A 17,361-nucleotide genomic window follows, 5' to 3' on the forward strand; every position below is an offset into this window, starting at 1 on the left:
AGCAAAGTCAGATACATGACGCACCAAACTGTTTAATAATGAGTCCCTGCTGGGCTGTTTTCATTTCCCTGTGTTTAAATATCTACTTGCATATACATATAGAAGGAAAGTACATTGTAAATGCATGAATAATGTTTATTTAAAGCATTTTTAGCCTTCAGACAAGAAGGCTTCCAGAGTGACTTACATATGATCAGTGAGAATAAGACAGTTCCTTCCCACAGGCCTGCAGTCTCAAAAGAAATAACAGAAAGGGAAAAGGGGATGCAAGAAATGGAAAATAAGCAAACAAGCTGCACAGCCTTACAATCTAAAACACATGACTCAAAAGGAAGAGGGAATAATGAGAACAAGGAAAGCCATCAAACTCAGGCATCAATTCTGAAAGCTACAGGGGTTTCATATAACAACCGTCTGAAATCAAATGTTTAGGGAGAGGAACAATATCTGAACAAAGTTGAATGTATGTCTCTACATGTCAGATAAAGATGACCAAATATAAACCAATTTCTTCCAAAGCTAAATATGTACAGGAATTACCTAATTAAGTTTTACAGTACCCTTGGGAAATTCCCAGTGGGCCCATGATGTTTGTGCATTGGCTTCATTTAAGCCAATGCACAAACATACCTATTAAAAATACTAGATAGATAGATGCTTTACACAAGCTTGGTTTCACTGGTGGTGTAAGATAATATATGGTTCAGTGTAGTGCAAACATTGTAAACACTTAATTTAATAGAGCTCATATAGCAGAATACAGTTAAATTACTGCACGCAGAAGCTCCAAGTTCAAGTGAAAAATACCATCAGTCTTAAACATTTAATGACGTGTAATATAGCATTCTGCTAGCAACTTTTGATAAGCATCTTCAAGTGGCCAAAGGAAGGTTACCCAACAATGCAGAGAGAGGCAGGAACAGTTATAACAGTATTTGTCTTGTTGGTACAGGAGAGCAACATTCTTGACCTTGATGCTACTAACTTTTAGGATAGCAGAATAACACACATATGCAGCTTTCATAGATCTTCCCTACCTTAAAGAAAGGCAGCACTATGAGAAGTGCATGACTAGATCATTCCATATAAAACTTTTGTGACAGAATCAATATTATTCAAGACAGGTGGAATTGCTTTACAATGTTGCAGCATATCTCCCTGCCTGAAAGGAATGTTCCTGTTTGGATTCTAGTTAGCCATTCCATTCTAGCACAATGTTCTACTTTTCTTTCCAAAATTTTTCTATTTTCAATGATCACTCTACATTCTATGGCTATTAAACAAGCTCAGTCATCATTGCACTGCTGGGTAGGGTTCATACCCCTTTACTTTTTCAAACTTCAGTGATGCCCAAGGCATTCCAATTCCATCCTCTTGTTTCTCAGTGGACCTCTTTTACTGACAATCCTGTTTGCACTAACCACCCATGCTCGCAATTAGAGACTGTGACAATCATAATTATTTAGCAGCAGACAACTGTTCAGGGATTCTTTTACTTTGAGCTGTTTAACTATGGTCAAACTGTGATCCTCCTGCCCCTGGTCAGATTTTATTCAGTATTCAGGACATACAGCAGCAGTCTGAATCAATCCATCAAGGTGGAACACAGCTGACATACCCCCAAGTACAGCATTTAACAGTGTTTTGACAGCAATGGAAACATCACTGTTGCTAAAACAGTATAAAATATATCAATGTGGCCCACATCTGTTTACCCATGCACCCTCCTATTTCCACCACAAAAAACTGTGCCAATCCAACAATCTTCACTCACAATAGTGATATGTGAGGAATCCATTTCAGGAGAGGGAATTGGGTCTGCTTTGTCACAGCCCTGAGTTTGATTTCCTGGTGAGTGCACCCAGCTTTCATGGAATGCTCTCCAGGAATTGAGCCGCACATGCTGCACAAGCAGCATCCCTCTTTTGTGTCATGTTTGTGGCTGCTGCACGTGGAAGATTGCCAGCTGCACCACCTTTGAAGCCTTCCTCTTTGCTTGGCTCACTTTCTAAGACTGGGCCAAGTTATGAGAGGAAGGCCTTGAATGCTAGAGGGATGGGTTCCAAGACTTATCTCAACCCTACAGCCAATCTCCAGTATCATTTCTACCTCTTTTCATATTCAAATATTTCTTGGCCTTTAAAGCATAACTTTTCTGCATATTAACTCTCCCTTCAACTATAACCCTTACCATCCTTTCATCTTGCTTGTCCTCTAAGCTCATTCTGACTCAAATACCAGTAGATTGAAACTTGGGTGTTTTTTGATTAGTGAAAGGGCCTGGCTTTGCATAAGTTGGAAAAGCCCTTACTATTTTGACACAGTGAAATCGTCCCTGAGTGAAAGAGTGCCTGCTGGCACCCCTAGGACCGGCCTTGCCATGGTGGACCCTTAATGTGCCTGGCAGAATAAAGGGCTGCCCCACATCAGGGAGGATATGGCAGGCATAAAACTGTTTCACAGCCTATTAATTTGCTGTGAGTTCTAATTGTACAGACTACAAAGTTTTGTGCTAGTTAGGGAAGTCTCCTCCTGAAGGCTGAAGTTGTTACTGAAGGCTTCACCTTCATGCACTCTTTAATTAAAATTAATGCATTAAAAACCAAAATAAACCCAAGGGGCATGCTCCCTTAGTCCCCATAGCATGCATGGCAAGTTTCAGGAATCTAGGTTTCATGCTCTTAGTTCTAAAGGACTGATGGGTAGACAGATGGAAACACCCTGTTTTGTTATTAAAAAATCATCAAATGTGGAATTTAAGTACATTGTTGCTTGGACAGATAGATTAGCTTCTGAAATTGACTAATGCAAGTTTGGGAATATGGCCTCTAGATAAAGGAGGAAGTTTACTTATTTAACAATTCATTTCTCATTTCACTTTGATTACCACAGAAACACCTTAGTCTTGTTACAAAAATGTTTTATTGTTATACACGCTTCTCTCACAGTCATTTTTCCCCTCTACAAAATAAAAAAAATAAAAAATCAAAGTAGTCACTGATTGTAGAAAAAACTGAATGAGAAAATGATGATTCTTTAAAAGTTTGAAATGATCCATTTTGCACTGACAAGTGGTACACTCTCCCAAGTAAGTCAGGATCCATCTTGTCTGATTAGTTCCCCAAAATAAGCGGTTATGGTCTTCAATCTGTTGTTCAGAAAATTCTGTTCTACTTCAACTTTTCCTCCTGGTCCAGCTAAGGATGCCACCTAAAAAGTAAAAAGGAAACCATTAAGGAGTAGTAAATGGGACAAATTGTAACCCCCTCTTTATTTTTGCCATGGTACATGAGCCATATATAGAATATTGGCCCTGAGGAATATTTTACCCTTCTGGTGCCCTAAGGTCTCCACAAATTCCTGCTGTCTTATCTAAACTCTAGAAGAGTCTGTGAGTAACAGTATCACTATTGACTTCTTCTGTTTCTTGAATCCATGTCCCTAATTGATACAGTGCTTTGCCCCTCCTGCCAGCTGCTTCTCCTTCCTACCTATGCACAGGGAACTCTGGAACTCATTGCACAACATGCATGTCTCTTACACAATGTATGAAGAACCATGCTAGAACAGACCAAAGGTCTAGTTAGTCTTTCACCCTGGTTCCCACAGTAGCAACCAGATGCCTATTGGACAGGACCTGAAAGAGGATTCAAGCAGGACTTGAATGTACTACCCCTCTTGAATGTTCCTTGGCAACTTGTGTTTTGAGGCATGCTGTCTCAGATAATGGAGATAACAGCCATCCTGACTAGTAACTGATGATTGTGTGTTCTCATTTTAAAGTCACCACTGGTGTTGGTAGCCATGACTATAGCTTGTGGCAGCAGTTTTCAATATTCAATTATTTTGAAATTTTATAATGACATTGTTGAAATCTAGTTGAACTCTTAAGAGCCAGCACATTTATATTCATGTATTTTCATCATGCACATTTAAATTGTGCATCTAATTCTACTTGAAATTAACTGAAACCAATTCTTTCTACACTCCCTTGTTTTAGGAAAGTTTCTTCCAACCCAGCTCACTTCTGGATGTCAGAGTGAGGTTGAAAGGAGATAGTCTGGGGGAAGATAAGGTGGGAGAGGATTTAGATTAAGTCACCTGCTTTGCATGTAATGCTAACTTTTGATTTATTTAAACCATGATTTTGTTAACCTCACCCAGGATTTGTTGAGCAGACAACTGGACAAACGTCATTTATTTTCTCACTTCCTGTTATTTATTTCTGTCCTCCTTTGCCCACTTATTTAATTTTTCCTAGTTGCCTTGGCAGTATGTTAGCAGACTGAGGGTTTTGCCCACTTTTGCGCTGTAGCTTAGCAAAACAACCCACAATAATGGGTTCACATGTTAACATTACGGGTTCACATATTAACAGTCCAGGGTTTAAACAACAGCTGCAAACTGTTGTTGAGTTGCAACAACAGTTTGCAACTCAACAACAAACTATGGCTAACAACCCATAGCTTTAAATTTATATGTAATCATAATTTAATAAAGTATGGTTAAACTATGGTATTTTTATTTATATATATATGCTGCCCGGCTAACAACCCATAGCTTTAAATTTATATGTAATCATAATAAAATATGGTTAAACTATGGTATGTATGTATGTATGTATGTATGTATTTAGAAAATTTCTATGCCGCCCCATTCGCCGAAGCCTCGGAGCGGCTCACAAACCAAATCATTGTGCTCTGGGAAATATTTTATGATAATCAAATCTGCACACAAAAGATTCACTCTGTTTGAACCATAAGAGAACCACACTGCTAGAACTTAATCAAAAGGTTGCAAAAGAATTGTTACACTGACTTCTGGGAAAAAGCTGACAGGAACTGAGGAGCACCCAGTTTGGGATGACTCATCCTTTAGTAATTATGGTGTATATGTTCCAGGTCAGTTAAAAAGGGACTCCATAGAATTTTAGAAGCACACACCAAAAACCATGAAAGTCATTTACTGCTATGGTGAAACATGACAGTTTATAAACTTATGCATGGCAAATGGAAAGTCTAGAACTATGGCTCACTGAATGAAACTGATAGGTGGCACATTTAGTACAGACAAGAGAAGGTATTTCTGCAAATAAATTGCGATTTGTTTATGGAACTCATTATCAGAAGATAAGGTGATGGCCAGTGGCTTTGAAGACTGTAAAAAGGTTTAGACAAATCCACAGTGAAGAGTTCTATCAATGGCTATTAGCCAAGATAGTTAAACTGAACCTCTTCAATCCAAAGGAACTGTTGTTTTGTATTCCTAAGGTATATGTGATGCTTTTTTAATTTAGGTGGTCTTTTCAGCAGCATCTCTATGGTTGATGCTGGAAACAAGATGCTACACTAAAAGAATCTTCTGGATAATCTAGACAGGTTGGTCTTGGATTGTTAGTCATATACGCTTTGGAGGCAAAAGGTTTTCCCCATCATCAGCTTTTTGAGTAAACAGGTTTGACCTTAGCTATGGCCACTGTCTGTTTGTTTTTACTTCTGCTATTGTTCTCTAGCTTAACAAGGAATAAATGGTCAATTAAATTAACAAACCACCTGAAATCTGGTGAGATGGCTTGTTTGCCAATGCCACCTCCTTCATCAAAGAGCTTGTAAATTATAAGTCAGTACAAGCTGGTTTGGATGGCTCAAAGAATGATCTGAAGACACATGGTACAGATCTACTCCAGTAAAGCAGGTTGCTTACCTGTAACTGATGTTCTTCGAGTGGCCATCTGTGCATTCACACATATGGGTGCTGCGCCTGTGCAGTGCCTAGGCCGGAAAGATTGAAAGCTAACGGTTTTGGCGGGAAAACTCCGCTCCCCTCCCCCTCGGTAGTATATATAGAGCGGAGTGTCTGCCATTTTCTCCAGTCTTTGGAGACCGAACATTCACCACCTTATGGAAGAAGATGGTATAACAACTTGCCAGGTACCACCGCAATAGCCCACGGTACTGATAATGTAATAACATATCAGGTACCGAAGCACCATCATACGGTACTGATGAAGAAACCACTCACTAACACCGAGCGGGGCCGGTGGGTGGGTTGTGTGAATGCACAGATGGCCACTCGAAGAACATCAGTTACAGGTAAGCAACCTGTTCTTCTTCGTCGTGACCTCTGTGCATCACACATATGGGTGAATAGCAAGCTTATCAGAGATGGTGATGGGCAGTGTCGTCACTGAAGAATGGCAGAAGGAACAGCCCTCCCAAAGGAACAGTCTCTTCTGGCACGCACATCCAGGCGGTAGTGCTTTGCGAAAGTACACGGGGTAGCCCAAGTTGCGGCCTTGCAGACCTCCTGGATTGGGATACCCGTGGCAAAAGCGGAGGAAGCAGCCACTGCTCTAGTGGAATGACCCCTCGGAACAACAGGTAAGTCCATCTTTGCAAGCTGGTACGCTAACAAAATGGTTTGAACCGCTTCAATAGTCTCTGAGACGAAACAGGCAATCCTTGGTCCCATTGAGAGTACTTTACAAATAGTCTATTAGAACGTCTAAGAGACTCTGTGCATGATCTGTAAAAGGCCAAGCAGCATAGTACATCCAAGATATGCAACGACCTTTCGATCGGGTTCGACGGTGACGGAAAGAAGGCAGGCAACACAATCTCTTGATTCAGATGGAATGGCGCTGCAACTTTAGGTAAAAAAGAAGGATCCATCCTCAGAACCACCTTCTCTTTATGAAAGTTAAGATAAGGTGGATCAATTCGAAGAGCACAAAGTTCACTGGCCCTACGAGCTGATGTAACTGCAACAAGAAAGGCCGTCTTCCATGATACGAGATGCATATCGACAGTCGCTAGGGGCTCAAATAGTGGTCTTGTAAGTGCCTGAAGAACGACTGAAAGACTCCATGTGGGCATGACAGGCCAAATACAAGGATGAAGATATTGCAGTCCTTTCAGAAATTTCCTTATAAGTGGTTGTGAAAATACCGACGATCCTTGTACCGTACCACGAAAATGTGACACGGCAGCTACATAGACCTTAACTGAGGAAGGTTTAAGTCCCGAACAATGTAGCTGCAGCAGAAGCTGAAGAATATTCTCCACCAAAGCTGTCATTGGACTAAACGAACGTGATTCTACGAAAGATGAGAAGCGATGCCACTTCGCCACATAAGACTTCCAAATTGATGGTCTTAGTGCAGACTCGAGAATCCTTAGAATGTGTGGGTCTAAAGAGCTCGGTCTCGACGATACCTCCCTCGGTACCGAGTCAGTGAGGAGGTCTGATTTGTCGTGAGTTGAGGTATCGAGTGACCTAGTAGATCTCGGTCCCAAAGTAGTGTCCTGAGTCAACGAATTCTCCATGCTGTGAGGTTCAATGAGGGCAGGTCTGGGTTTGTTGAGTTAACAGATCTTGTCTGGATGGAAGACGAAGGAAGGTGACGTTCGAGATCCAGAGGAGAACCACGCTTGACGAGGCCACCAAGGTGTTATCAGTATTCCTGTGGCATTGTTGTGTACAATCTTCGATACAACCTTTGTCAGTAGAGGAATAGGCGGGAACGTGTAAATTCTGAGGTTTGTCCAGGGAATCGTAAGGGCGTCTCCCATCGATTCCGGTCCTATTCCCGCTCTGGAGCAGAATCTTTTGCACACCCTCTTCTTGTGGGTAGCAAATAGGTCTATGTCCGAATGTCCCCAAAGTTGGAATAACTGTGTGCAGACCTGATAATTCCCATTCATGGATGAACGACATGTGTCTGCTCAGAGTGTCTGCTTCCTCATTGTCAGTCCCAGCAAGATGGAGGGTTATACCCCTTGGGATGCACCATTCCCAAATGTCCATAGACAGGCGGGCCACGGCAGTGGACTTTGTTCCGCCCTGTTTGTTGATATAGAATATCGCCACTATACTGTCAGACGTAATCTGTATCACTTGCTGGCAGACAGTTTCCTCGAAGGACTGAAGTGCCTTGAAGATCACTAGGAGCTCGAGGTAACTGATGTGACTCAATGACTCCTGTCAGTTCCACATGCCCTGGGATCGAAGTCATGCGCATACCGCACCCCACCCGATCAGCGAAGCATCGGTATATAGTCAGTGTTGGGTGAGGGGTTATGAACGAAGTACCCACATTTAAATTGCTTGGGACAGTCCACCAAGTCAATGTTTGTATGACAGTGTGGGGCATTTGAAGCGGTTTGTTGGGCAAATCTCGCTGTGGACGAAAGTTCTTGTTGAACCAGAGTTGAAGAGGCTGGAGCTTCAACCTGGCGTTTGGGACAATGGCGACGGTGGCAGCCATGTGACCCAAAAGTCTCTGGATTGAGAGCGCTGGGACAACGTTGTTCTGTCGGATCCGAGAGATACAGACGCGGAGACTGTCCTGATGAGCCGGGGGGAGGAACGCCCGCGCTACCGTGGAATTGAGACGAGCTCCGATGAAATCTATCACCTGCATAGGGACAAGGGATAATTTTTCACGGTAAAAACAGAGTCCTAGATTGTCCAACAGTGCACAAGTCACCTCAACAGCTGACAGGAGACTTTCGTGGGTCTGTGAAACTATAAGCCACTCATCCAGGTAAGGATACACTTGGATGCCTTGAAGCCTTAAATGTGCACACATTAGCACCATACATTTCATGAAGACCCTCGGGGCCATGGCCAAACCAAACGGGAGGACATTGAATTCGTATATGTCAGTCCCGACAGTGAAACACAGAAGACGCCTATGGCTTGGATGGATTAAAATATGGAAGTAGGCATCTTTCAGATCCAGTGAGGCAAACCAATCCTCTCTCCTCAGCAGCGGAAGGATATTTTGAAGGGTAGTCATCCGAAATTTCTTTGGTTTGATAAATCTGTTGATATTTCGGAGGTCCAAGATTGGACGAAGACCACCATCCCATTTTGGGACCATAAAATTTCTAGAATAGAATCCGTGCAGCCCATCGGAGCTAGAAATCCGTCGAATCGCGCCATTACGAAGCAAATGGTGTACTTCGTCGACTAATACCGGGGAATGCGGTGTAAATCGAATCGGGCTCAACGAAGGAATGGTATCGAATTCTATTCTGTATCCGAGCTGGATGACAGACAAGGCCCACTGATCAGATGTGATGGACTCCCAAATGGGGAGTCGGCCTTGCACCCGTTCCCCAAAAGGGAGGGGGAAAGGTGGGTGTGGAGGTGGAGGAGAGGTTCACCCGTCCCATCAGCATTGGCGCTTTTTCATGTCGAAACAACGACAGCTCTGTGGGAAACACTGGTCGGGTTGTTGTCTTCTGCTTTGAGGACATTGTTGATACTGTCTCTACGGAGGCTGGTAGCGGTAGGATGGACACAACCATGTCCACTTAGGTTTTTGCTGTCCTGGCAATTCCATCCGTCTTGCTGTCATGCGGGATCCATGGATGGACTTGAGCTTATGGTCCGTCCGCGAATGAAAAAGCCAAGAGCCATCAAAGGGCATTTCCTCTATTCACCGCTTCATCTTGTCAGGGAAGTTGCAATTCCTCAACGAGGCATGCCTTCGCAGTGAGATGGCCCCAACAAGAGCCCTCGAATCCATATCCACATGGTGACAGGCTGTGGATAGTTGCTGTATAGTGACCTGCATACCCTCCTTGATGAAGGTCCTAGCCAAATCCCGTTGTTGTTCAGGCAGGGGGGTGACGATGTTATTCAGCCTCTGCATAATAAAGAATTGATACCTGGCCAGGGTGGCTTCGTAATTAGATGTACGAAGACCAAGTCCTGCAGCCGTGTAGACCCTGTGTGCCAAGGTATCAATCTTACGGCCTTCTTTATCCCAGGGGGTGGTATGTCCCCTGGCTTCCCTGCCCTGGGACGATTCAACCACCACGGAATTTGGCTTGGGATGAAGCAAGAAGGGTATATTGCTCTCCCGGACCCGATACATGGATTCGTATCTTCCCACTGTGGGCTGAGTCTGCGATGGCAAGTCCCAAGGTTGAGTCATCGCCTGCCACAAAGTTGTAATAAGCGGCAGGACAATTGCAGGTGATTGCTCTCCCCTGACAATGTCATAGAACTTGTCGGTGCTTGGATCTGGCTGGTGTTGCGCCTCGATCTCGAGCGACCGAACAAGTCTAGACATGAGCTCTCCAAACGAGATGTGGGGCTCTTCAGGTGACGATGGCCCCTGAGATGTTTTAAGAACATCAGGAGAAGTGGAGTCTGCATCTGAGTCAGAGTCGGGCCCGAGGTGGTACGGCTCCGACGAGGAAGTCCCTGGTGAAGTAGGATGTTCAGGTTCCACATGTCTCGAGGTGGATGGCATGTCCTCATGAGCGGAGAGTGAGGAACGGTCCCGTGGCTGAGGACGAAATCCAAAGGAGTGGTAATCTTCCCAGCCCAATGGATAACTATAGTAGGGCTGGAACCATCCTTCCTCTCGCCTTTCGCCCATCCGGGACCGAGGTGGTGGTGGAGAAGCTGGAGATGGGTCCCGAGCTCTCGCTGGAGGCATCTGGGTCAGAGACCGAGCCCTGGGAGGAGAGACTTGAATCTCCCCATCAGAGATAGACTCACAATGCAGTTCCTCGGGCAACTCAATAGGTAGACCCTGTTGAGGGGCAGGTTGGAGACCCCGGTGGGGTAACCTGCATGGCCGCCTGAAGCATCGGTACCGATGGTGTTGGTACCAAAGCTGTCGTCAGGATCGATGGTGCTGTTGAGCCCGAATCCCTATGCCTCTTCTTATGGGGCGGTTTAGCCGCTTTGTCTTTCTTTGCCTTTTTGTGGGCAGAAGAGTGATCCAACCCTCCGTGCTTCCTCTTCTCCTGCTGTTTACGCGGGGGAGAGAGAGATTGTTGAGCCCTGGAGGGGGAATTTCCATCATCTGATGGCTGCGGCTGAGGCATGGGCAGCGTGGACGAAGGGCGTTGTCCGGGCATGCCTGAGACAGAGGCTGGGCATTGGCCCGAAGCAGTCCAGGTACGACCTTGCGCTTGGCAGGTGGAGCATGTGCCGGCCCGGGCTTTGCTGCAGGCTGATCCGACTGCATCAGCACTTGGTCCCATATGAGCCTTCACAAGCGATTCTCCCTATTTTTTCGCTCTTGCTTAGTAAAAGCAAGGCAATGGCGGCATTTATCCGTCCTGCGCCCCTCACCGAGGCAAAGGAGGCACAAGTCATGAGGGTCCGCCGGGGACATCTTGGACCCTCATTCCGCACATTTGCAGAAGGCCGCCCGCTGCACCATCTCAGAAAAGGAAGAAATAAAATATAGGAGAGAGGGAAAGATAATATATATATATATATATATTTATAGGTAAGAACGAAGAAAGAGGAAAAGTATAACAAGGGAATAATAACTTGGAATAACAACAACGAAGAGTATTAGAACAATAAGAATAAAGAACAAATACTGAGTCGAGTGAGAGTCAGGCACGAGGCACAGCCTGGAGACTGGAGAAAATGGCAGACACCCCGCTCTATATATACTACCGAGGGGGAGGGGAGCGGAGTTTTCCCACCAAAACCGTTAGCTTTCAATCTTTCTGGCCTAGGCACTGTGCAGGCACAGCACCCGTATGTGTGATGCACAGAGGCCACGATGAAGCAGCAAGGTAATTTGACACATAAAGCAGCCAGAATTATAGACCTCCTGGGAAGCAATTGTAAACTGCTAAGTTCAATTGGACAAAGAGCAGGTTACCACATTGTAAGAACAACCAATCACATTGTGTTCACTCTTCTCACAAATAAACCTGTCTTGGATTTATCATACAGTTCTGCCCTTCTTTGGTGAGCCTTCTTTCCAAAGCTGCTTCTTAGGGTAGAACTTTGCAGATAAAAAACCCAGAAAACCCACTTAGGTCATTTCTCAAAATCTACTGCTCAATAGCCCATAACTCAACAGAGGACTCTAAAGGCTTCTTCAGAAATGATTTTTTGTTTACTTCTATTGAAGTCTGAAACACAATCAAAGCTCTCACAATCAAAGTCTGAATCAGATCTTCAGACTAAAGAGGCAATCTGTTATCTGCCTTTCCCCCAGCTAGTGACTAGATTTATTTAGGGCAGGGATTGGCAATCTCTGACCCTCAGCCTCTTTTGAAAACACCTCTGCAAGGAATCTGGATAGCTCTCCAGCAAGAGCAATCTGCCTTTTCCCCAGTCACCCGCTCTGTAGGGTGGACAAAGGGAAGGGGACCATCCCCCTTGCCACTTTTGGTTCCAACACCAGTCAAAATTGCAGTCCTTGGTGAGTGCAAAGGAGTACAGCCCTCAACAGAAACACAATTTCCTACTCTTGCTTTGAGAATTACAGGCTTTGAAGAGATTCAAACCAATTTAATTCAAACATTTTGTGATGGTGATGAGATAGTAAATCAGACAGAAGCTGTTTTATATTAGGGTTATATTAGTCTGGCTGCTGCTAATGTATTTTTTTCCTTAGACCAGATACCCACCACACTCTTTGCACTGAAAATTCTACACATTTTTTAAAGTATGGTTTGCTATGTGGCAAAGGCAGCAACTTTTTAAGAAGCATTCCTTCAGGGTGAGCAACCTGTGACCCTCCACAGGTTGCTAGCCTGCAACCCCCATCAGCCCCAGGCAGCACAGACAATTGTGTGGCATGTCAGGAGCTGCAGTTCAACATCACTTGGAGGTTTACAAGGTGCCTACTACTTTCTCGGAATAAGTTGCATGAGTCTTTAAAGATTTATAAGGGCTATAAGGGTTACTAAGGTTATAAGGGCAGGCATCCTTCTGAAGAGACAAGATTAGCCTTAGTATATAAAATTGTCATTTCCTACAGTGCCAGTAATAAGATTAGCACTAGGTAGGGGGCAACTTCAATGGGACTTGGAGAGCCAATTCATGTCGTAATTAGTATCATATCTCCACTCTCCAAAAGAGTTCCTCAGCAGTTTCCATTCTTACCTATATGTAAGTGACCAAGGGTTGTGATCTAATTCTAGATTGGCCATATTCCTGCAACCGAACTTCTCCAAAGTTCACTGAACTTTGACATTTAACATGGGGAAACACTGGATTACACAACTAACAACAAACAGTGCATTTAGTTAATTCATGAATTCTGCACGTATGTGGTTTGTTAAGATACGTTCTCATATAGTCCACAGGTGGTTGTGGAGGCATGCACAAGGCTGAATTCATGCAACATAACAAGCCAGTCAGGCAATAAACCATGCCGGATTAGTAATTTTTCAGCACACCCATTATGTGCCTGACAGATGATGGATTGGGTTCATTGTTTGCACTTTGCACCTTCCCTCCCATTTCTTCCTCCAAAGCCCATGTAACTCAGTGAGTTCAACATCCTGCCTTGGTTGAAGCCATGCTTTTGCGGCCCTGAGCTTTGCAAACAAAAAAAATTATGCCAAACATGTACCCCATGAAAAATTGACATGGTGAACATAGAAACAAAACCAATTATGGTTCTAGCACCAAACAGTCCTCTCATTTGATTAGCTTACAACATACTTTATTTTCTTACACTGTGTGTTTTTGGTAGGACTGCTCCCTCTAGAGGAAAAAGAAACCAATATATTCAAGTCTCATCAATCCTGCCTCTAACACACAATCTAATTCTATACACAAAGTCACAACATTTTAGTGCAGGTGATGATTATTTATTAAATGGACAGGCCTCAAGGAACTTATTATTATATGTATAGCCATGTCAAGAGCATAACCAAAATGAAAATGTAACAGCTGCATTCACAAGCCTGCTAACCTGTGAATATGGTAATTGGGTTGCTTTTGGAACAACTCATGGCAGACCTAACAAATGACTGGCTTGCTCTCCCCTTCCTTCCCCCTCGGTCCTCCAGCTCCAACAGTTGCTCCAGTGCTCCTTATGGCAGAATACATCTTATCAACTGCTCCCCCTCTGATCAGCCCCCATTTTTATTTGCAACCAGTTTTTATTTTCTTTTTTGCAGCCTCACATAAGTACAGTTGGGGTTGTATGTTCTTTAATTCACTCCAAGAACACCATGCAACTATATTTGTATCTTTAATTATTACTGTATCTGTCAGTCTTTCACTTGTAGCTACCTGGCATGTGAACATTTCTCTGGTCAATTTCCCTATCTTTTTCATCTGTCAAAAGGAATGCAAAATGACACTGCAAGATGACACACAGGCTAATATGCACACAGTTGCTAGGGTCAAATTACCTGACTGTCAACTGAAAAGCACTGGAAAGGGAAAGAGGCAAAAGAAGGTACACACCAAAAAAGGAGGAGAGCAGTATCTCCTCGTGAGTATAATCCTCCAGCTTTTAAGTGCTGAACTGACACTTCTTGGTGCCCTTTACCTTCTCAATACTTCCTCCATTTTCCAGTTACTGTGGAAAGGGAGATATTAACTTCCAGTTCCACTTTTTAGAGAAGATACTGCTGCAGTTACTGCAGGTCTCTGACAGTTATAAAAACCAAACAGAAGTATCTGCAAATTTAAGGGCTAAACTGGACACAAAATGTGTGTTCCTTGAAGTAATGATGCATTAAGTCTTCTGAAAGCAGGGAGGGGAATTAATATCTGTATTTTCTGGTGCAGCTGGTGACTTGAAGTGCCAAAAAGTTGGAGATACTGAGAAGTATCACTTCAACACTGAAAAGCCAGAGGATCACAAAGTTGGGATGGGGGAAGATACTGTGTCTCCCATACTTTTGCTGTATCCATGTTTTCTCCCTTTACTGGTGCTTTTCAATTGATCGGCAATTGGTTCCTAGTAACTCTGGGTAAATCTTGCCATGACAGTTTCCTTGTATGTTATTTACTTCACTTTGCAGCTGAAACAAACAAGCAGCAAAGTGACCAAGTGAGACTATTCGTATCAGACAATACTAAGAGGCTACTTGCCAAAGAACTAATTAAAAAAAATATAAACACAATTACACATGCAATTTTCTGCAGCTGAAAAACAAAAAGGGTGGATAAAACAGTGGTCACCCAAAGGTGCCCCTTGGGCATCAGTGGAGGGGTTGCCAGTAGTGCTGGGACAGGTAAGATCACAAAGAGAAGCAGGAGGTGTTGCCACTCTTGCTAAGCAGCTTGCAAGACAATCCTGCAAACTTCACAAAGTTCCTCTCCCAGTTCAGACGACATGACAAACCCTCATTTGTCAAACAAGCCACAGAGCAAGTCATGGGTTGTCAGAAGGCTTGCTGGTAAAAACCTAAGTAGCTCTGTGAAGGTGATTTGAGCTCCTACACACAACAACCTGCCATAATTAACCTATGATGGCTTGTCATGTTGTATGAACCAGGTCAATGTCTCTTCTATTCAAAGGAGGGATTGTTGGAAAATTGATGGACAGTCCCTCCAGATGTGACAGGCTGCAACTCCCATCAAAGATCTGTAGTACTGCATAAGTCAAATGCTGTAAAGAAGTGCAGCACAATCAAGTACAGCATTATAAGACTATGATCACATGATGCAAGACTCTTAGAATGACTTCTGATGTGATGAATGCACTTTGAAGAAGACACATGATTATTTATGAATGGAAATTCCATGACAAAAGATATATTCCAGGCCACATTAAACGGCAGCCTTACCACACAGGAAGGTAGACATACCTCTACAGCAAAAAGAAATATTTTTTCTAATCGCATCTGATCCAGAATCCAGTATCTTGGAATGGCTAGACAACGATTTCCAGGAATGCAAAGCATGATAGTAAAAGCCTTCTCAGGTGTGTGAACCAAGTTGCTAGAGAAGACCAATGTGTGGCTCTCTAGAAGCTTTGTCCTAGAGTTTCCATCATTTCTCACCATTAGCTATGTTAGCTAAGCCTTCTGGGAATTTCAGATGGAGGGTTACAGGTTTTTCACACTGATTTAGAGGTATGCTACTTCTGAAAAATTGTTGATAGCTGTGGATATACCTATTCTGAAGTACAGATTAGGGGAGCTCTGGATGCGAGTGACCACTCCATCCTTTGCTTTGAGATCAGGGGACTGGGGACATGTAGCAGGTCGAGCACTAGAAGCTGGGACTTCAAGAGGGCCAACTTTGGCCAATTGAAGGCCAGACTGGGGAAAGTCTCCTGGGAGTGCGGGTGTTCAAGGATAGGCTGGATGTCCACATGGTGGGCACGTCGTGAGCGGAGCCGGCTGGTGCCGGAGGTCAGACTAGATGGCCCGGGAGACCCCTTCCGACTCGCTCCGTTTCTATGTTTCTATTCTCTATGAAAAAGTACAGCTTTTTAAAGCCATCAATGACAGCAGCATTACTGAGTGTTATTTTTACCTGTTCTTAAATCTTCAAATGACCTCCAACGTTGATCAAATGACCTCCAACTTCTTTTTAAAATCCCTCATAAAAAACATTTTTAGAAACTAAAAAAAGCATTTGGGTGGTGAGGGTGCTACTGAGTTTAAGAAGAGGGGCCTTCCTAAGAAAAACAGGCAGAGACAACATGTGACTTCCTAACTTGTATCCCACACTACAAATTATTACACTAACTACCTGCAAATTGCATCTTACCTGATCTATGTCAGCATTACGAGGAAGAAAGTACACAATATTGTTGGTAATCTTTTGTGACAGCCTGAAAATTTCAAATGTAGAGCTGTGTTAAGGAGAAAACAGTAAATCCTGCTTCAAGTGGAATGGTCCTTTTAATAAAGTAATTCTCTAAAACACACATTCTTCTACAGGTTAAATGAATTTCATTTGTACTAATCTGATCAGAGTCCTCATCTATACATGCAGCAGAATCACATAGCAGGATCACCGTACAATGTTTGAATGTTCATCCATTAAAAACAATTTCTGAAGTCAAACAGAAATAAAATACTTGTACATCAGAGTAAAAAGTCTAGAGGTCAACCCTCCTTACTATACCAATTTTCCATATTCGTGGTTGTTTTCTGGGGTATAGCAAAGGGAAATTCCACCTGACTTACAGTCTGAAATATACTGTTACTACTTCAGAGCTCTACAATCCCATTCCCAATTACTTTGCTACATGTGTTGATCAGAACCTAAGTGCTGTAGCTTAGTATTCCACATGCTGAGTTCAATCTGGGACACCTCCATCAGGGCCACCAAAAGAATCCTGCCTGAACCCCTGGAGAACTGCAGCCAGCCAGTGTCCAGATGGATCAATGATCTGACTCAGTATATGGCAGCTTTCTATGCATTTTTCTTCAGAAGCAGATCTATTTTTCCTCAAGTATCCCATATAGTTAATTGGTCTAACCCTAAAACACTTACCCTTAAGATTGTGCCATGTATATGTGGAATACATGGGAATTACTGTTTGCAGTATTGTGGGTATATGTGCAAAGTCACCCTAGAAGAACTCACAAAAATAATCTGGAGTGGATTATTAATTTACATAAAATATTGTCCCAACCTGCCCCAGTTAAGAGACCTCACAGA

General features: G+C 43.4%; 1 protein-coding gene across 3 annotated transcripts in view; it reads right to left on the reverse strand.

The window, feature by feature from the left end:
• Positions 1 to 2,903: 2,903 nt before the first annotated feature.
• The window catches only part of TGS1 (trimethylguanosine synthase 1), a 30,037-nt gene continuing 15,579 nt past the window's right edge, over positions 2,904 to 17,361 (reverse strand). The window contains exons 12-14 of one of the 3 annotated variants that reach the window (XM_044424084.1): positions 16,462 to 16,540; positions 14,638 to 14,762; positions 3,195 to 3,210 (exon numbers count right to left, since the gene is read on the reverse strand). In XM_044424084.1, coding sequence (XP_044280019.1) covers positions 14,664 to 14,762; positions 16,462 to 16,540 — 178 coding nt within the window. In that variant the 3' untranslated portion in view covers positions 3,195 to 3,210; positions 14,638 to 14,663. Of the gene's footprint in view, positions 3,211 to 11,502; positions 13,320 to 14,637; positions 14,763 to 16,461; positions 16,541 to 17,361 lie in introns of those variants that run through there. The other 2 variants (XM_044424083.1, XM_044424082.1) reach the window with 2 other exon arrangements.

Source organism: Varanus komodoensis, unplaced genomic scaffold, assembly GCF_004798865.1.
Source record: "Varanus komodoensis strain SLA01 unplaced genomic scaffold, ASM479886v1 scaffold14_1, whole genome shotgun sequence".
NCBI classification, from domain to species: Eukaryota; Metazoa; Chordata; class Lepidosauria; order Squamata; family Varanidae; genus Varanus; species Varanus komodoensis.